This window comes from Bufo gargarizans, chromosome 9, assembly GCF_014858855.1.
Source record: "Bufo gargarizans isolate SCDJY-AF-19 chromosome 9, ASM1485885v1, whole genome shotgun sequence".
Lineage (NCBI taxonomy): Eukaryota > Metazoa > Chordata > Amphibia > Anura > Bufonidae > Bufo > Bufo gargarizans.
The window spans coordinates 186,249,500-186,270,320 of NC_058088.1; the positions used below are offsets into that span (position 1 = coordinate 186,249,500).

The 20,821-nt window shown below is 50.2% G+C and overlaps 2 protein-coding genes across 9 annotated transcripts; one reads left to right on the plus strand and one right to left on the minus strand.

The window, feature by feature from the left end:
• Nucleotides 1-1,572: 1,572 nt before the first annotated feature.
• Nucleotides 1,573-10,834, plus strand: MON1B (MON1 homolog B, secretory trafficking associated). 7 transcript variants are annotated; one of them, XM_044306097.1, is made up of 7 exons: nt 1,573-1,646; nt 4,129-4,268; nt 4,355-4,435; nt 5,455-6,291; nt 6,779-7,577; nt 8,873-9,020; nt 10,403-10,834. In XM_044306097.1, exons 2-7 carry the CDS (start codon nt 4,259-4,261, stop codon nt 10,628-10,630), a joined length of 2,103 nt encoding a protein of 700 aa, XP_044162032.1. In that variant the 5' UTR covers nt 1,573-1,646; nt 4,129-4,258; the 3' UTR covers nt 10,631-10,834. The 7 variants fall into 7 exon arrangements, with proteins under 7 accessions (XP_044162032.1, XP_044162031.1, XP_044162033.1 ...); XM_044306096.1 differs by having other exon boundaries at nt 1,580-1,701; XM_044306098.1 differs by having other exon boundaries at nt 1,580-1,701; nt 5,458-6,291.
• Nucleotides 10,829-20,390, minus strand: LOC122946453. Of its 2 annotated transcripts, none has more exons than XM_044306104.1 (7): nt 20,307-20,390; nt 19,740-19,916; nt 18,419-18,519; nt 17,564-17,723; nt 12,549-12,641; nt 11,695-11,804; nt 10,829-10,963 (listed from the first exon to the last, which is right to left on the minus strand). In XM_044306104.1, the coding sequence occupies exons 1-7, from the start codon at nt 20,323-20,325 to the stop codon at nt 10,883-10,885; spliced, it is 741 nt and encodes a 246-aa protein (XP_044162039.1). In that variant the 5' UTR covers nt 20,326-20,390; the 3' UTR covers nt 10,829-10,882. The 2 variants fall into 2 exon arrangements, with proteins under 2 accessions (XP_044162039.1, XP_044162040.1); XM_044306105.1 differs by having other exon boundaries at nt 19,830-19,916; nt 20,307-20,369.
• Between the last annotated feature and the right edge of the window lie 431 nt (nt 20,391-20,821).

Consider the following 20,821-nt stretch of genomic DNA (forward strand, 5'->3'; position numbering starts at 1 on the left):
TACATACACATGAAGCCCCCCCAGCTCTGCTGCATACACATGAAGCCCCCTCAGCTCTGCTGCATACACATGAAGCACCCTCAGCTCTGCTGCATACACATGACGCCCCCTCAGCTCTGCTACATACACATGAAGCCCCCTCAGCTCTGCTACATACACATGAAGCCCCCCAGCTCTGCTACATACACATGAAGCCCCCTCAGCTCTGCTACATACACATGAAGCCCCCTCAGCTCTGCTACATACACATGAAGCCCCCTCAGCTCTGCTACATACACATGAAGCCCCCTCAGCTCTGCTACATACACATGAAGCCCCCTTAGCTCTGCTACATACACCACACACACTGCTGTGCTGGATTCACACTATACACTTGTCTTTGCTGCATACATATGAAGCACCCTCAGCTCTGCTACATACACATGAAGCCCCCTCAGCTCTGCTGCATACACATGAAGCCCCCTCAGCCCTGCTGCATACACATGAAGCCCCCTCAGCCCTGCTGCATACACATGAAGCCCCCTCAGCACTGCTGCATACACATGAAGCCCCCTCAGCACTGCTGCATACACATGAAGCCCCCTCAGCTCTGCTGCATGCACATGAAGCCCCCTCAGCTCTGCTGCATGCACATGAAGCCCCCTCAGTTCTTCTACATACACATGAAGCCCCCTCAGCTCTGCTGCATACACATGACGCCCCTCAGCTCTGCTGCATACACATGACGCCCCCTCAGCTCTGCTGCATACACATGACGCCCCCTCAGCTCTGCTGCATACACATGACGCCCCCTCAGCTCTGCTGTATACACATAAAGCCCCCTCAGCTCTGCTGCATACACATGAAGCCCCCTCAGCTCTGCTGCATACACATGAAGCCCCCTCAGCACTGCTGCATACACATGAAGCCCCCTCAGCTCTGCTGCATACACATGAAGCCCCCTCAGCACTGCTGCATACACATGAAGCACCCTCAGCACTGCTGCATACACATGAAGCACCCTCAGCTCTGCTGTATACACATAAAGCCCCCTCAGCTCTGCTGCATACACATAAAGCCCCCTCAGCTCTGCTGCATACACATGAAGCCCCCTCAGCACTGCTGCATACACATGAAGCCCCCTCAGCACTGCTGCATACACATAAAGCACCCTCAGCTCTGCTGCCTGCACATGAAGCCCCCTCAGCTCTGCTGCCTGCACATGAAGCCCCCTCAGCTCTGCTGCATACACATGAAGCCCCCTCAGCTCTGCTGCATACACATGAAGCCCGCTCAGCTCTGCTACATACACATAAAGCACATGAAGCCCCCTCAGCTCTGCTGCATACACATGAACCACCCTCAGCTCTGCTGCATGCGCGCGCGCACACACACACACACACACACAGCTCTGCTACACCCTGTTTGCAGATTTGACCAGTCCTCTACACATCTCGGCATTAACCCCTAAGGCCCCGGAATTCTAAGGGCGCGGCAGTTTTTGAAGCCAACGTCAGGAGTGGATGATGAAGGCGCGAGCAGCCCACAGCCTGGCTCCTCCTCCCACCCATATGACTGGTCACATGATCATGACATCATCAAAGGTCCTGCAGCTTACGAGCATCTACCATCTACGCTGAGCGGCAGGGCGCGGAGCCCTATGTCCGGTATACTGGGGCTCTATAGGGGGGCGCGGAGCTGAGGGACCCCCATGTGTTGTCTGTGAGTGTTGTGTGGCTCTGCAGCGATAGACGGGGGCACCGCTCATCTCTAGAGATTTAAAGGGGGTTTCCAGGATTATGTAAATAAAGCTTAGTCATTGTAATAACTTAGTGTTTCACCTCGTGGTTACATTATCTGCTTGCTGTCAGTGAAAGAAACATCTTGTTTACATCCTGAGACTTCCTGCTGAGGAGCTTCACTCCCCCTTCCTGACAGTTTGCTACAAAGTGTCCCTGCAGGAAGACCGTGTCAGTCCGAGCTCTGTCCAGAAGGATACAATTGTAGCAAATACTCAGCTGTGAACTCGGGCTTGGTCTGGGGGAAAACAAGGATATCTCCGTACACTGACAGCAAACAGATACTGAAAGTTGGTAGTAATAAAAGGGCAAAGTATATTAGAAAGTTTCAGAACGGTTCATTGTGTCATGGCGGGCGGGAGGTATTCAAGTCTGAAGCATTTACCCACTGAATAGGTGATAAGTGCTGGGGGTCCCTGCGGTCAGACCCCCACTGATCCCCAGAACATGCCACCCTCGAGTCCTGCCCTGCGGTCAGACCCCACTGATCCCCAGAACATGCCACCCCCGCAGTCAGACCCCCACTTATCCCCAGAACATGGTGCCCTCGAGTCCTGCCCTGCGGTCAGACCCCCACTGATCCCCAGAACATGCCACCCCCGCAGTCAGACCCCCACTGATCCCCAGAACATGGTGCCCTCGAGTCCTGCCCTGCGGTCAGACCCAAACTGATCCCTAGAACATGCCACCCCCGCAGTCAGACCCCCACTTATCCCCAGAAAATGGTGCCCTCAAGTCCTGCCCCGTGGTCAGACCCCCACTGATCCCCAGAACATGCCACCCTCAAGTCCTGCCCCGTGGTCAGACCCCCACTGATCCCCAGAACATGCCACCCTCGAGTCCTGCCCCGCGGTCAGACCCCCACTGATCCCCAGAACATGCCACCCTCGAGTCCTGCCCCGTGGTCAGACCCCCACTGATCCCCAGAACATGCCACCCTCGAGTCCTGCCCCGCGGTCAGACCCCCACTGATCCCCAGAACATGCCACCCTCGAGTCCTGCCCTGCGGTCAGATCCCCAGAACATGGCACCCTCGAGTCCTGCCCCGCAGTCAGACCCCCACTGATCCCCAGAACATGCCACCCTCGAGTCCTGCCCTGCGGTCAGATCCCCAGAACATGCCACCCTCGAGTCCTGCCCTGCGGTCAGATCCCCAGAACATGCCACCCTCGAGTCCTGCCCTGCGGTCAGATCCCCAGAACATGCCACCCTCGAGTCCTGCCCTGCGGTCAGATCCCCAGAACATGCCACCCTCGAGTCCTGCCCTGCGGTCAGATCCCCAGAACATGCCACCCTCGAGTCATGCCCTGCGGTCAGATCCCCAGAACATGCCACCCTCGAGTCCTGCCCTGCGGTCAGATCCCCAGAACATGCCACCCTCGAGTCCTGCCCTGCGGTCAGACCCCCACTGATTCCCCACAACATACTACCCTCAAGTCCTGCAACTCCCTTCATCCGCAAAACACGGACTCCGGCAATGTGCATTCTGCATTTTGTGAACCGCACATCGCCGGCAATTGCGGACAAGAATGGGACTTGTATTTTTTTCGGGTTCGGAATTGCGGACCCGGAAGTGCGGGTTCGCATTCCCGGATCCAGGCAGCACATCGTGCGGCCCCATAGAAATGAATGGATCTGCAATTCCGTTCCGCAAAATGCAGAACGGAATTGCGGACGTGTGAATGGAGCCTAATACGTGAAACTTTACAGGAAAATCGTCCCCTTGTGGCCTAACGCTTGAGGGGGCGCCACATCTGACGGCTGTCTGATCTTCCTTGTGGAGTTGATTTCAAACAATTGCTCCATGTTCTCAGCCACGTCACAGTGGAGAGAGGCCTCAAAGGGACATTGTGCCCACCATGGAGAAGGCCGCCTGTTACTCAGTTGCGGCCGTCTTCTTCAGGATCACAGAGTTGCAGATAGAATTGTGGGATTTGCTCAGAATTTGTGACATGGGACTGCACCTGTGCTGCTTACTATTATCCGCCATTAGTCATGAGCTCATACAATCCAGGGATTAACAACTTTCTGAAATGTCTAGATTTAGGCGGGGTTGGATTTTGTGCCTCGGAGCAAGTGCCAGGACTCATGTGACCGTGATGTGCTGTGGTCGTAAATTAGATGAGCACAATGTCATGTGTTACAGACACCCAGTCACCAGGACGGGCACTTGCTGGGTGCAGGCAGAGCAATCTCTTCCTAGCGGTTCGGACCCCCACCTCCATCCTCCGCAGTCTGGGTGTCTAGGCACCGTTACCGTGTATTGCACGGACTAATGGAGGGGAATCTCATCAGTAACCTCCTTATTGGCTTCTTAATTGAGGATAAAAACCAGCAAATTTGTTTACAGGGTATTTATAGAGCGACCATTTCCTGAAGACGAGAAGTCACCCCACTATGCAAATAATAGGGAGCAGGCTGTTTGTACCAGACACGAAGAACGTTTCACCTAAGAAAGGCGACCAGGAAAGACGTGTCTGATGTTCCCAGGTGAACAGCGGAGTCTCTAAGAACGCAATATTGCATGGCTGCCGCTGCCAGGGACTGAGCTGATGTCTGTATATCTGTCTTGTAAGGTGCCAGCAGAAATGTGGGGATGATGGCCGAAGACTCGCAATCGCCTGATCTTGTAGGAGAAAAAGCGGAGCTGGAGACTGGTGAGTAACGGGAGAATCACATTGCTGGGTGTCGATATTCCATGTCTGTAGCAGAACCTAGTTATCAGCATCTGCCATAGTCTTCTCCCTTCAGGCAGGTACATGAGTCCAGGATAAGCCGTGAATGTCTGATAGATTTAGGTCCCAGATCTATCTCTGGAATTGGGTGCCCTCAACCCCATCCCACTGGCCGCCACATCCAGTCTGCTAGAGGTGGCTAGGTCTATGGAGTCAGTTGAGTTCCACGTGAGCTCAGCTGTTTTCATATACTGGACCACCTCTAGCAGTCTGGATGCAGTGGCCGGTCGGACCTATGAAACGCAATGGGTTCCTGCAGTGATGTCCTAAATGTTTGGGATGAGAAGGGTACGTTGCAGACTTTGGTGAGAATTTTATGCTAGAACCACGTGCAGTCCACGTCCCATGCACCTACATGGGGCTTCCACAACCTCGTTCACACGTATAGAAAGAATTCTGTGCAGATTTCTGGGATTTTTTTATTGAGAGAGTAGTTCCCTGTATTTCTGCTGTGAAGGAACTTCTCTAAAACAGAATATTTCTCAGTATTTCCTCAACAACAAGAAGCCAAAGCTCTTCCCTCCTCACCACAAAAGGTTTTGGTTCTTGGATAGGATGAGACATTAGTGCTGACCACTTGAGGAGCTAGACAGCCGGAGTGTTGTAATCTCTTCTCTTAGTCTCTGTTCTGCATTGTGGCTTCCATTTATTCTGTGACTGATCCATCACATAGCAGACACCATAATGACTTTATAAGTGTCCACATCGTTCGCCGCCACATGCAGCATTATATGGAATCTCTGGCAGACCAAAGCTTTACTGTCGGTCTCCTATGGACGAGGTGTAGGCGTAAATACCAATGGATACTGGGTATGGGATGTCTCGTTCCCCTGTAGATGCCTCCTAAAATCAACATTACGGCAACCACGATTTTAACTAGTTCATATCATAGGATGATTGTCATGTTCTTGAATCCATGTGCGAGTGATGTTTTTCTCCAGCAGATCACCAGGAATATGTACAAAATGAAGCAAGTGATGGTCTTCAGACTTTGACGTCACCATCTGAGGTCTCCGAGCCAGACAAGGAGTGTCATCATGGTGTCGCACATGATCCCAAGAACAATCCCCACCCCTGTCTTTTAAAGGAGGGCACTGATGCCGCCAATGTGCAAGGCAATAGCTTGGACGGTCCCCTGGAGGACAAGACCACAGAAACTGAAGACGAGACAGAACAACAGGTTCCCAGTCTTGGGCAAAGCAGTTTGGAAAGCGGAGGCCTAATGGAAGCATTAGAACCCTTCAATGCAGTTTTACGGCTGGACCAGGAGGAGACAACTGTAGATGATGCGGGGAGGTTAGGTGTAAGTGAACGTTTACAGCAAGGCGGTGCAGTAGGTACAGATGGCGGCCTACTGTATGATGGCAGCCAGCCACCACAGCCCATGCAGACTGTGGGTGAAGAGCCATCCTGCAACCCTGAGGGTACTGCTAATGAGGCCAACCCTGAGCAACAGGAAGACGACCACAAGGAACAAACAGATTCTGCCTCCGATAATACCTTTGAGGACTCTGGTGATTTTCCTGGTATCTCCTCAGTGGTGGGAAGTGTGACTTCTGAAGCATCTCCGCCATCTACCCCTGTTCAGCGAGAGGAGGACGTCACAGCAGAGAGCTGGCGCACAAAGCGGAAACACGTGTTTGTCTTGAGCGAGGCAGGAAAGCCTATTTACTCCCGGTATGGTAACGAAGAGGCCCTGTCTTCCACCATGGGTGTAATGATGGCGCTGGTCAGTTTTGTTCAGAGTGGAAATAACTCCATCCGCTCCATCCATTCTGGTATGTGACATCTTTAACCCATTCTTTTATTAAAGGGGTGGTCTCATCTGAGACATTGGTGTCCTATCCTAGCAATAGGCCACCAATGTCTGACAGACACAACGGCTTGGTCTACTTTTCTAAGTCCTATAGAAATGAACGGAGAGCACCGTGCGCGGCCACCGCTCTATTCACTTCTATGGGACTCGCCAATTTTCGGAAGTTGCATAGAAATGAATACATGTGCGGATGCTCTTTGTTCATTTCGGGGATCCGGTTCTGGCGATAGGGGCGTGTCCCAGAGGTGGGATACCCAAGTGATATGCCACCAATGTCTCTGATGAAACACCCGTCTAAATTGGTGTGCACTGATGTATTGTTCAGATTGGACTGTGTTTGAAGCCGTTTCACGTGTTCTGTCTCTTGCTTTAAAGGGGCATTCCTAACTCAAACATTGATGGCCTCTTTCTTGAAGCTGCATGGCTGATTGTTCTTTCTTCTTTTGCAGACAAACAGAAAGTCGTCTTCCTGCAGGAGGGGCCCCTTGTATTGGTATCCGTGTCTCGGGCCCCTCAGTCAGAAGAGCAGCTAAGGAAGGAGCTGCAGTACGTTTACTACCAGATAATCAGCATGCTCACCCAGGCCAGTGTGGCTCGGATATTCGAGCGCAAGAAGAATTACGACCTGCGGCGTCTCCTTGCCGGCTCTGAAAAGATCCTGGATAGCCTGCTGGACTTGCTAGATACTGACCCCGGCTTTCTCCTTGGGGCCGTGCGGTGTGTGGCCTTGTCCAGTCCATTGCGGGACTCTTTGAGCTCCATTCTAACCAAGGCCATCACTCCCAATCTGGTGTTCTCCATCTTAGTAGCCGAGCAGCAGCTTGTGACCGTGGTGCAGGAACGGGCAGTCATTGAGGATTGCCGTCTGGACCCGGCAGACCTGCAACTTCTGCTCAACCTCATCGGTGCCTCCTCTGCCTTTCAGGCGGGGGAGATCTGGACTCCTATCTGCCTTCCTCGATTTAACCCTGACGGTTACTTTTATGCTTACATCTCCTATTTGGACCCCGAGTGCACCGTGTGTTTGGTGCTGCTCTCCACGGATAAAGAGTCTTTCTACGCCGTGTCTGGCTGCAAGAAGAAGATCCAGGAGGCCATGGAAGCACAGAACTCTCTGCAGGCGTTGGCTGGGGCCCTCCGCTGCTGCTCATATAGTGTATCACTTGTAGGGGTCCCTGAGCTCTTGCACTTTGTGTACAAGCCCCTTGACATCCCAGACACCTACAGACAGCTCCCGCAATTTACCAGGTACTTCATTGTGTCTGACAGGGAAATAGAGCAGGTAACGAGTCTCTCCAGGGCAGAGCTATACCCGTAAGTCCATCCCTGTCCCATCCCTAGCATCAGCGTTCAGCCTTTCCGTTCTGCTCCGTTATAGGAGCAGGAGAACGAATAGGACGGATTCGGCACATAACTGAGCCGAACGGAGCCTACAGACCCTATAGCGTATAATGGGGTCCGTTAGGTTTCCGCTCAGAAGATGATTTTGGAGCGGAGACAAAAGTTGTGCGCTCAGGACTTTTGTCTCCGCTCCAAAATCATCGGAGCGGAAACCTAACGGACCCCATTATAGGGTCCGTAGGCTACGTTTCGGCTCAGTTATGTGCCGAATCCGTCCTTTCTGTTCTCTGGAGAGCGGATAGGCTGAACGCTGATGTGAACACTGCCTAAGAGTCCATGCCTCACATGCAGTCTCTTCATTTAGAACCAGTCTTCCCTGAGCGGTCTGTCACATCAGGGCGCAGCCACCTCTCTATTCCGAAAATAGCCGAGCGCCAGAGAATGGAGGATAGCTGCGCTTACATGGTGTGCCCTTGTTCACTTTAGGGGTCCTGTTCTGGAGATAGGTGCAGGTCCTACCTCTGGCCTATCTGACATTGGTGGCATATCCTAGCCATATGCCACCAACCCCTTTCATATCAGATTGGTGGGGGCAGCCATGCCGATCAGCTGTTGTAAGAGAAGTCATGTCCTTCAGTCCTATTCATCTGAATGGGCCTGAGCTGTAACACCCAGCAATATCCTGCGCTGTGTGCTTTCTATACAGTGGAGAGGCTGCAGCGCTCTTCAGGCAGCTGATCAGGAATTGCCGGGCATCTGACCCCCCCAACAACCCCGCCGGATATTTGATGACTTATCCATTTTTAAGTCCTGGGAAACCCATTTAAGCATTTGAATTGGGTAATCGTATAAAGGACATTAGCTGTAAGTCTACCATCCAGGATAAGCCTCTCTCCATACAGGCTCCACTAATGAGGGCAGGGTATCTGAGCCACAAGTTGTATGCGTTAACATAGTCCAAGCCGACCCAGAAGTTATTGAGTTGAGTCTTGAACCATTTTGGGCTGCAACAGTCACGCGATGTAACTTAGGAACGAGCGAATAGTGTCGCCTTGTAAGCCAGGGAATACAGCGAGACTATGCCCAGGAGAAAAGATATATTTTATTTCTTTTCCTATTACAAATGTATTTTTAATATCAAAATGATTAGTTTTGCTTCTGACGTGTCCTGAGAATAACCGCTTTCCTGTCTCGCCTCGCAGCCCTGAAGCAGACGGCCCGTACTGCAGTGAGGAGGAGCGGCAGAGGCTCTTCGATCTCTACCGGTATCTGCACTGCCGCATCCACAGCTCGGCCAGACCCCTGCGGCTCATTTACCACGTGGCCGAGAAGGAGACGCTGCTAGCCTGGGTGACTTCTACTTCTGTGTTTGGGGTGTACTTAGGCGGTATTTTATGGTCATGGCTGATGGGAACAGTAATGCTATTACACAATTGTCCAGTTTCCTATATTAATGACTCCCTGCACCAGCTGTTTAAAGAGATTTCGGCACTCCTGCGAGCGCTGCGTTCTCCTCGCTGTTTACCGACTCGCTTTCAACATCGCAGCAATGAGCAGCTGTCCTGGGGATAGGTCATCAATATAGGAAACCAGACAACCTATTTTCTAGGCCTGAGTGTAATTTTATCTTTCTCCTACCATACGTCATAATGATTGCATTCTTATCTGATGGGAAAATCGCTCCGTGCGCCGGCCGCTAAATACAGACCATTTTACTCCTGTGTGGAATCGGTATGGTCTCTACGTTCTATTATGTTTTGTCCTTTTTTCCCGTCAGTATGTCATAAACACGGAATAACGCCCAGCAATCATCTGTGTAAAACGGACCCTTTGACTCGATCAAGTCTAGTGTGAAAACTGGACCAAAATAGTGCGATTAGTGCTGCACGAACCAATGTTCTGTGAAAAAAAAAATCGGACATGTGAATGTGTCGGGGATCAGTCCGTGTGCTATCTGTTCCACACTTGGACACACGGACGTTAAATTTATTCATGTAAATGACGAATCTGTACGTACACGCTTGGGGCTCATGCACACATCCGTTGTCGGCTGGTGCCCGTATTGCGTCTTGTGTCCCGCAAACAGCTTGAAGGGGTCTGCAATCTGGATGATACGGTGTGTAATGGAGGCACGGATCGGAAGTTCTTACGAAGTGCTTCTGTGGGTTTTCTGTCCGTGCCTCCGCACCACAAAAAAGTAGTAGTGGATGCGAATCACGGACGAATGAGTCTGTGTCTGCAGACGGCGGGCACACGGTCGGTATACGTGCATTGCGCACGGGCCTGGTCGTGTGTATTAACCCCTAATGCTTAATTAGCTGATCCCTATTTCTGGGGAGTTTTCCATTACGGTGCCAATTTGGGATGTACATTCCTGTTATTTAAACAGGACAGATAAGCAGCTCCAACATACCTGACACCGCCTATTACCCCTCATTGTTTGCCTCGGCAGTAAGCATCCATGTTTCTGAATGGGGGGCTGTATGCGATCAGAATTGAGAGAGACTGTTCGCAAAAACATAATGTTGTAAAGGGAATAGATTCTGGCAGAATGGATGATGGGGGGGAAATAGCGACGGAATCCAGTCCTATTATCACTTAGATTTCAGTCTGCAGCCTTTTTGAAGCCATATACAGTAGTTGTGTGGATTTTCTGGCCATCCAGTTTCCATGTGTCCTGCAGCTGTAATGTAAGATACCACTGGGCTCATCTTGTGTTTTTCCCTACGCAGGTCACCAGCAAGTTTGAACTGTACACGGCGTTCAGCTCCTTAGTGACTAAGGTGGGTGCAATAAATGTCATAACCAAGCTCCTGCGCTGGATCAAGAGGGAGGAAGATCGTCTGTTCATACGTTACCCTCCAAAATATTCCACCACCCCCGTCCCTGGGAAGGGGGTTAAATCCAGCCGGACAGATAGGCCTGATCCTTCTCAGAACGGCTTCTTCACCGGACTCTAGTGGTATTGATCCATACGCACTGGACCTGCCTATACCAGGCCATCTAACCACTGCATTCTGAAGACATCCCCCTCCGCTATGGACTATAGACTCTAACAAAGCACAGTATCTGGAGTAAGATGGCCGATCCCCATGACCAGTGTCTACCCCATCCTGTCATTTTTCTCCTCAGTGTGGTCCTCAATAAAGCTGCTCCTCAAAAAACATGATATCTTTATTTCAATGTATAAAAGACTTTCAGTGCCCCGCACGTCATAGCATGGCAGCCAGATCTTCCCGGTGCTCAATCAGGAGATCAAAGAGTCGGCCCACGGTGGCTTCACTCACCTTCACCTGCAGGAGAAAGCTTAGCATCACACAATGTATTCAGTGCTCCTTGTGTCAGAGGTAGTTCCCGTCCTCAATGCTGCTCCTATGACATGGACCCACGGCATAAGGGTCCATTGACACATCCGTGTGTGTTTTTGCGGATCCGCAAAACATGGACACCGGCAATGTGCGTTCCGCATTTTGCGGACAGCACATCGCTGGCACTTAATTGAAAATGCGGACAAGAATAGGACATGTTCTATTTTTTTTTCGGGATCGGAATTGCAGACCCGGAAGTGCGGGTCCGCATTTCCAGATCCGGGTAGCACATTGTGTGGCCCCATAGAAATGAATGGGTCCGCAATTCCATTCCGCAGAATTGCGGACGTGTGAATGAAGCCTTACAACGATTTATAAAACTGTGTGTTCCTGCCCGATCTCGGATCTAATGAACTGTACTCGCATAACGCTGTCAGAACAAATCAATAGGTCAGGCAGGAACACACAGCATTATAAATCATTGTAATGCTGTGGGTCCATGTCATAGCAGGATGGGAAATGCCTCCTCGGCCCATTTCTTGCACGGAGTATGCTTGTGTGAAATTGGTCTTGCGGCCCATCCAGAGCTCCCGTTCTCTGACCTAGAGACCTGGATTGTTGGCAGAGTCCATATCTGCCAGTGTCAGACTGTCTGAGGGGTGAGGACTATTCTCCCGATTTACTTCCATTACATCACCAAGAATTTGATCCTCTACCTGCCAGGCCTTCAGTACTTTGTCGGCTGGGACGCCACCTTGTTGTTCCCACAGGTCAATAAAGTCACGAGGGATGGACAGCTGTTCCGCTAACCATTTCCAGTCATAGCCTGTAGTAGGAGCATAGCATTACTATATAATAATAGTCATCATAACTGTTCACAAGAAATGTAGGCCGGAGCTAGACACACACATTTGGTTGGAATTTGCAATAATCACAATCATTATATAGGGCTTCCCCTGCTGGTGGTGCAGCATATGGAGGTTTTTTTGTTTTACATTAAAGAAGGAAAGCTGTCATGTATAGGGAGTTAAACTGTCACCCGTATAAGAGCCGTGAAGCCTGCATCTGGTTTGGCTAATATACCTAGTTATGCTTCAAGGCTCTTATGAGTGAGAGATTGATTTTCAGGGTAGTCATCTATAGGTGGCGCTATAGAGACAGCTTTCTTCCTTCTGGAATTTTGCCTTCTTCATCGCCTGTAAGACTCCATACCTCAGCTGGATCTCTTCAATGAAACCGGTTTCTACCTCGACAGATTATTACGAACAAGCATTTGTGCGTGACTCATGTAAATGTGCTGCAATCATTTATGAGGCACAGATAATCGCCATGTGACGGCGGCACATCGCCTGGTGTGGACAGGCGTCTGTATAGGGAGGAATGACCACAGAAACCATTGTTCATCCTCATACAGAAGGGATGGTTGCTGCGAGTAAATGCAGCTGACTCGAGAAGACAATTACTGGGAATGAATGGTTTGCTCCCGGCCATTGCCCTGTGTTTTACCCCAGACATGTGAAGGGTGAGGATAGACTGACGGACATTCACCCCAGTGCCCGAGTAGCATTACCTTGAGGATGAGAGAGGCTCAGCTTCACTGTGAGCGGCACCCACAAGGAAGGAACAAGATCTCTTACAAGATGCCCCTCTGGCAACACTGGACCTGCAGACTGACAACAGATGAGCTATAACCTGATGGACACATACAGACCCGATCTATTCCTGCCGCTGGTTACATTATATTCTGTCAGGTATCATGCGCTGTCAGTGACTGTGTCAGTTCTGAGGTCCGCTCCACTCGGGTGTGACTGCAGTTAAAGGGCATCTGTCAGCAGTTTTGTCCCTATGACACTGGCTGGCCTGTTGCATGAGCTCTTGGCAGCTGAAGGCCTCTGCGTCGGTCCCATGTTCATATGTGCCCGCATTGCTGAGAAAAATGATGTTTTATTATATGCAAATGAACCTCTAGGAGCAACGGGGGCGTTACCATTACACCTAGAGGCTCTGCCCTCTCTGCAACTGCTGCTTCCTCTACACTATGAGTGACAGGTTCAGCCAGAGAAAACCTCATCACACCTGGACCCGTCAATCAAAGTGCAGAGGACGCGGCAGTTGCAGAGAGAAAGCAGATTCCCTTTCGTCCTAACCAGCAGCACAAGTGGGGGGTATTCGCCCCTGTGAAGCTGGTCAGGACAGGCGGAATTTTTGCTGAATAAAATTCTGCATCTCTAGTAATTAATTAATTAATTAACTCCCCCCTCCTTATATAGGCCGCCCTCACACAGGGCTAGTTGCTTTTATTTTGTCCTGTGTGTTGGTCTGACAGGCTAGACTCTATTCTGAGTCTCTCCCTCAGTAGTTGGGGGAGAAATTTGCTGAATTTCTGCTTTTATTTTGTCTTAATGTTACAATTTTCTTTTACAGGTCTCCTGCCTGGCTGGGAGCGTAAGTATGGAGACGGTCTGGCTGCAGGTAGCCGGTAAGTTCTGACAGGGTGTACTCAGTAAGCGGAGCTGTGAGCTCCCTCCCCCCTGTCTCCTCTCCGCTCCGCTCCTGCGCTCCCCTCCTACCTCCTCTGTAATCTGCGGCCGGCCCTGAGATCGGTTCTCAGCTCCGGTGTATCGGACGCGAGACCGGAAGTGCGTCATTGTCACTTCCGGTCCGCAAAAAAAAAAAAAAAAAAAATAAAAAATCGCCGCCGCGATAAAAATTAGCGCGAATTAGCGCGAATTAGCTGATGGTGCTTGTGGAGGAGGGGGGAGGAGCGAATTCGATTAAGTTGTTAATAAATCTTCGTTTTTTATAAATGGGTCCCTCAGTGGGGAGCCTGGAGATTTTTGGGGCAGGAGCTGTTGCTCCTCCTCCCCCTGGCCCTCCCCTTCCTGCTATATAAGGCCAGGCTGCTGGCAGGGTCAGTGTTGCACTCAGTTCCTGTGTGCAGCTGACCTTGACGTTTGCTGATCCAGTGCTAAGGCCGTGAGAGTACCTACTCTGATCAGAAGGTTCTAGGTTGTTCAGAATTCTTAGAGTCATGACGTCACCATCTCAAGGTAAGATTGACGTCTGCACTTGACCCCCTGGGCGCGTTGAAACCAGCTTTAATAGTGCCTACTTCTTTTCTAGGAAAAGTCACCCACAAGCAGAAGCACCTGGCTTGTTCCAGTTGTGGCACCCCGTTACCCGACAGCTACGAGTTTCATCGTTGTCCAGGCTGCCGCCCTAGGCCAGCCAATCCTGAGCCGACGGTTGTTGAAATGTTTTCCTGGATGAAGGAGTTCTTGGACACCTCCGTCGCGGAGATCAAGGGGGCGGTCTCCAACAAGAGACCCAGGCAGGCCTCGCCTGGGCCTGTTCCTATGTCAGAAGACGTGATCTCGCTTGGCGAGAATTCTTCCTCTGAGGAAGAGGAGTCGGTCTTTTCTTTTCCGGCAGGCGGGTGTCTATTCGGGTTCTAATGAGGATGATAGGCCACATGTCAGCGTCTGCAGAGGCAGTACCTTGGGCCTTGTGGCATCTTCGGCCACTACAAGAGGAAGTCTTAGCGGTTTGGAATCGCAAACCCAGAGACCTAGATCGGAACCACTCCCTGTCTGCAGAAGTCCGTTCCTCCCTCAGGTGGTGGAAGAACCTAGTGGATGGAATGCCTCTAACCCAACCTACTTGGGTGATCCTGACCACGGACGCCTCCCTTCTGGGCTGGGGAGCCCATCTGGGACGCAATACAGTTCAGAATACCTGGAAGCCTCAGGAGAGACTCCTGTCGTCCAATCTGAGGGAGCTAAGGGCGGTGAGGTTAGCCCTCAATCACTTCTCACCTCTCATTCAGGGTCAAGCAGTGAGAGTATGGACCGACAACACGACTGTGGTGGCTTATTTAAACAGACAGGGAGGTACGAGATCCCGGACCCTCCTGAGGGAGGTGGGATTGATTTTATCTTGGGCAGAGAGCAATCTATCTCATCTAGTGGCAGTTCACATCAGAGGGGATCTCAATATAGTAGCAGATCGCCTAAGTCGGGGCCTTCCGGTACCAGGAGAATGGTCCCTGAACGACAACATCTTCTCCAGGATAGTCCAACGCTGGGGGACTCCAGAGATCGATTTGATGGCAACCCGTCTGAACGCCAAAGTAAGCAAATTCTGCTCCTTGTACAAGGAGGACAATCCGGTAGCGATAGATGCTCTGTCCATAACATGGAGGTTCAGGCTGGCCTATGTATTCCCTCCAATTTCCATGATACCAAGGGTATTGATGAAGATCAAGCAAGACCAGACCTCAGTGATAGCCATCATCCCATTCTGGCCGAAGAGGTCTTGGTTCACCCAGCTCATGCAGATGAGTCAGGGCAATTATTGGAGACTTCCCCTAATACAGGACCTTGTGTATCAGGACACAGGTCCCTGTCTAGATCTGAGGAGGCTCAGTCTGACAGCCTGGAGACTGACCGGTCCCTTCTAGAAGCTAGAGGGCTTTCGGTGGAGGTCCTGAGAACAATCTCTCACTCCAGAGCGGATTCTACGAATCAGAAATATTCCCGCATATTCAAGATATTTATGCGATGGTGCACGGATAGAGAGGTAGTTTCCTCAGATCCTCCTCTCTCTGAGATTCTTCAATTCCTGCAAGATGGTCTAGACAAGGGTCTAAGCCCATCTACATTGAGAGCTCACGTCGCTGCCTTGAAGCCAATTTCTCAGGACCCCCTAATTAAGAGGTTCCTTAAGGGTGCTCAGAGGCTTAGGCCCAGCATCCAGAGACCAATCCCTGAGTGGGAGCTGCCAGTGGTCCTAAGGGGGTTGTGCTCCCCCCCCTTCGAGCCTTTGGAACAGGTAGACTTAAAGTACCTTTCCCTCAAGGTTACCTTTCTCTTGGCCATAACATCAGCCAAGAGGGTTGGGGAGCTCCAGGCTCTGGGGGCAGCGGAACCATACTTAAGTTTTCTGCAGGACAAGGTCCTGTTAAGATTTCTGCCTACCTTTTTACCAAAGGTTCCTTCGTTTGCGAACACCAACCAGACGATAACACTGCCGGTGTTGTCTCCTACCTCTAACTCTCCTGAGGAGGAGAGATTACTTTCCTTGGACATCCCAAGAGTCCTTAGAATTTATTTGAATAGAACGGAAGAGTTCAGGAGATCAGAAAATCTGCTGATCTCTTATTCGGGGAACAATAAAGGGCTCAAGGTTTCCAAGCCCACCTTGAGCAGATGGATTAAGGACGCTATTAAGCTGGCTTTTACGTCCCAAGACTTACCACCGCCATCTTTCTTATCTGCCCATTCTACAAGGGCAGTTTCTACATCATATGCGGAAAGGAAGCTAATCCCCTTAGAGCAAATTTGTGCGGCTGCCTCGTGGAGCACGCAAAACACCTTTATTGCCCATTACCGCCTAGAGAATAGGCGTTCTGAGGGAACAGCCTTTGGACGGTCCGTGTTAGATGCTGCTCGTCCATAGGTCAGCTCTCTAACTCCTGTGGGATTATTAGCTACTTAGTGCTAGTCCTTTGCCCTCCCAAGATTTGTGTGAGGTTCCTTGCTACTTCCCCACTTGTGCTGCTGGTTAGGACGAAAGGGAAGCGTCAATTTTGACGTAAATTTGTTTTCCCTTAGTCCTAACAGCAGCACACAAATATCCCTCCCTCTATGCTGTTATGTTTACTTGTTAAAAAAGCAACTAGCCCTGTGTGAGGGCGGCCTATATAAGGAGGGGGGAGTTAATTAATTAATTAATTACTAGAGATGCAGAATTTTATTCAGCAAAAATTCCGCCTGTCCTGACCAGCTTCACAGGGGCGAATACCCCCCACTTGTGCTGCTGTTAGGACTAAGGGAAAACAAATTTACGTCAAAATTGACGCGTCTCTCGGTGTAATGGTAACGCCCCCATTGCTCCTAGAGGCTCATTTGCAGATATTAAACATAATTTTTCTCAGCAATGCGGATACATATGAACATGGGACCAACACAGATGCCTTCAGCTGCCAAGTGCACATGTAACAGGTCAGCCAGTGTCATAGGGACAAAACTGCTGACAGATGCCCTCTAACCTTAGTATCCTGCTTTCCCAGCAGCATGCACACAAGTGGTCCAAGAAGCTGAGATAGGAGGATTTGTTTGCAGCCTCCTCACAATGTAGATCTGCTTTAGGCTACATGCACACGACCATATGTGTTTTGCGGTCCGCAAACCAAAAAAAAAAAAAAGATTACATCCGTATGCCATCCGTTTTTTCTTTTTTGCGGATCCATTGTAACAATGCCTAAAACAGACAAGAATAAGACATGTTCTATTTTTTTTGCGGGGCTACGGAACGGACATACTGAAGCGGACAGCACACGGTGTGCTGTCCACATTTTTTGTGGACCCATTGAAATGAATGTGTCTGCATCCTATCCGTAAAAAAACGGAACGGACACGGAAACAAACAACGTTCGTGTGCATGTAGCCTAGACCCAGGTAAGTGAGACACAGAAGAAGTGGGATATTAAAGTAAAACTATGTAGATAATAGAAATAGCTGCAGAATTGTCCACCACTCAATGTCGTATTGACCCCTAGGAGAGACAATCTGCAGCAGATCTCACCCAGCCAGCGCAGAGCCGCCTTCTCTCGATGCATGGCGCTGACTAGATCTTCTCTTCCCAGAGACTTCAGCTGTTGTGCCAGTTTCCGCAGTTGCTGGCAATGATCCGGGTGACCCTCGAAGGCCACTAGGAAATCCTTTACACCTACGGGCAGGCTGGTCTGCGGGTAGATGTGAAATCTTTAGATAGATTGCAGTGACATGTTCTGTAATGTAGAGATTCACACTGAACTGCGTCCCCAGTTTGAGTCACTTTTATGGGACTCATGCCCCTGGCAAAGTGGGTCTGTGGAGCCTATATGGTGGCACATGCAGTCCTGGACTATGGAGCCATGTCTCGCTCTGCAACCGCAGTTTTATCCTCCCTTCTAGTTTACCGCAGTATGCCCAACCTGCGGCCCTCCAGCTGTTGCAAAACTACAACTCCCAACATGCCCTGATAGCTGTAGGCTGTCCTGGCATGCTGGGAGTGGTAGTTCTGCAACAGCTGGAGGGCTGCAGGTTGTTGGGCTTCCCTGCTTTATAGTACCAGGTGTGGCCTGCTGCCCTACGCCGACCATTTCATCCCAGGAAACCTGTGCCTACCACTGAGCCATCAAGTCGTGAATGTAATGGGAACGCCAATATCAACCAAGACGGGTACTAAGGTAGTATTTTAGGAATATCTGAATAGCCTCATAGCCATTATAGCCCCAGGTTATGACTAATGTCAGCGCTGCACTGGTGGACTGGGAGCCCGTTCATGAGATGGATGTCAGTACACATACATCTCTGTGCCACGCCCCATTACATGGTATACTATGGCATCCGAATCCATTACTCCACCCTCAAGAGGAACCTATAGAGAACCGCTTACCGATGATAAACCAAGGAGAGAGCCAAGAGTCTTCACTTCTTCAGACTTCAAAGCGGGAAGTTTGTCACAGGCAAAAAGAACATCTGGAGACCAGCGAAAATCTGAAGAGAAACTGCTGGAGTTAGAAGATGCCAAGCAAGCCAAGAGGCATATGTCACAGGGTGCCAATCGGCAGGGCAGCAGAGTTTTACATGTCTTGAGAAGTCCTCTTTAGGTCTCTTGCCCCCGGCCGTGCCCGTATTGCGGCCCGCAAACATCGGGTCTGCAATATAAGAGCCCCAGCCATGTGCGCACCGTATTATGGATGTGGACCCATTCACCTGAATGGGTCCCCAATCCCGATGGTGCGGGATCGGAAGCACTACGGAGTGCTTACGTGGGTTATCTGTCTGCGCCTCCGCACCGCAAAAAAGGAGTGCGGACCTTCAGATGTGGATCGCAGACCCCATTCAGGTGAATGGGTCTGCGTCCACAGACGGTGGGCACACAGTCGTTGCAAGTGCATTGTGGACCGCAAAAGGGGGGCACTGGGGCACTAATGGAGGAATTAATATTACTGGGGGGACACTAATGGGGGCAATATTAATTCTGGGGGGCACTAATGAAGGCATTAATATTACTGGGGGCACTAATGAAGGCATTAATATTACTGGGGGCACTAATAGGGGCATTATTAATACTGGGGGCACTAATGGGGGTATTAGTATTACTGGGGGGCACTAATAGGGGCATTATTAATACTGGGGGCACTAATGGGGGCATTAGTATTACTGGGGGGCACTAATAGGGGGATTATTAATACTGGGGGCACTAATGGGGGTATTAATATTACTGGGGGCACTAATAGGGGCATTATTAATACTGAGGGCACTAATGGGGGCATTATTAAAAAAAAAAAAAAAAAAAAAAAAAAAAACATCCTTTGTTTATACGTGAAATCTTTCATTTTTGATGGGAGAAAAAGTTCTCATCACAGAACTTTTTCTTTCTTTCTCTGACAGAACTGACACAAATGGTTGCAAAATTAGCATAACAGATGCTCAAAATAAAAAAATGTTAAATGTATTTTTATGTTCTTTGGATCAGAAGAACGGAAAACAAATCGGTGATGTGATTGTGACCTAAGGCTACATGCACATGTAACGACTGTAACGGCCATTTTGAGCACCAATAAAAGTCTGTCGGGCTATTCACATGGCTGTTTTGTCAGCGCTCAGAGCTGCATTGAAATACATAGTCAGCACTGCTGTGCATGCGCTCAGGAGTCCTCTCCTTTATGCTATCACAGCACAGCACCTTTTTTGGCCATTCTGTGTCTTACCGGCTGCCGCGGGAGGCATAGACAATGAAATTTGTAGACTTGTAGAAAGACTCGAGTCATAAGAAATCAATGGACCGATAGTGAGGATACCCTGTGTGGGATCTTCATGCTCTTCAGCTATATTCCTGGCAGCTCCATAGTCCCCCGTCTCGTCATCCTCCACTGGACCACCCCTCACTGCGAGAAGAAGGATATATAACATTACAGTCCATAGGGGCAGCTTACCTTAAAGGGGTTGTCTCGTCTCAGACAATGGGGGCATATAGGCATAGGATATGCCCTCATTGTCTTATAGGTGCGGTTTGGTGGTGGCCGGACCGGAGTCCTCCAGCCACCACTTTGCCGGGCTCTATTCCCAATATAGGTCCTAGCTATATGCCCCCATTATCCGAGATGAGACAACCGCTTTAAAGGTTTCTCCCCACACAATATCCTAATAGCTAACCTATGGCTGAAGTAACTATAGGCGAAGAAGCTTCGCTTCAGTGTCCCTATGACAACACTTCCTGCCCTCTATATCGCTGGGCATATAATGTACAGTCTCTCACTGTCTGCCCATTGACTTACCTTGTCTGTAGAGATCCATGTCTTTCGTCTCCACTGACTTTGCAGATTTGGGCTCTTCCCTTCCTTACAAAAGTGAAACTAAAAGCCCTTGTATGTTCCTCATACCAGAACTGATGTATGGGCGTGTGTCCGCCTGTAAACTCTGCTTCATCAACCTCAACCTTATGTATTTAAAGGGCACATGTACTATGATGGGCCCCTTACATACAGACTAGTGGGTTCAATCCTTTAAATGGTGCCCCCATAGTGCCAGTCAGGGGCTGGGAAATAACTACCCGTTTACAACCTTCCCCGTTTTTAGGCCCTTTATAGGAGGGTCACTTGACCGCGTCCTTGTGCAGCGAGACCCTGAGGAAGGTAGAGCAGAGGATGAGAGTGGTGGTGGCCCCGATGGTAATGCACCACAGTGTACTCTCTCAGGCCATTGCTCCCTGGGGTCAGTGCAGTAAAGGAGAGGCACGCTGTGTTACCTCGGGGCGATCTCTGTAGTTGCGGGCTCCCTGGCTGATGGTGGC

Excerpts from the sequence above, each read along its gene's own strand:
- LOC122946453 (XM_044306104.1), bottom strand. Across the intron at positions 12,642-17,563 it reads GGCGGCTCTGCGCTGGCTGG|GTCCAGTGTTGCCAGAGGGG; the intron begins GTGAGATCTGCT and ends GTCAGTCTGCAG. Across the intron at positions 11,805-12,548 it reads GAGCCTCTCTCATCCTCAAG|GCTATGACTGGAAATGGTTA; the intron begins GTAATGCTACTC and ends CTCCTACTACAG.
- MON1B (XM_044306097.1), top strand. Across the intron at positions 6,292-6,778 it reads CATCCGCTCCATCCATTCTG|ACAAACAGAAAGTCGTCTTC; the intron begins GTATGTGACATC and ends CTTCTTTTGCAG. Across the intron at positions 9,021-10,402 it reads AGGAGACGCTGCTAGCCTGG|GTCACCAGCAAGTTTGAACT; the intron begins GTGACTTCTACT and ends TTCCCTACGCAG.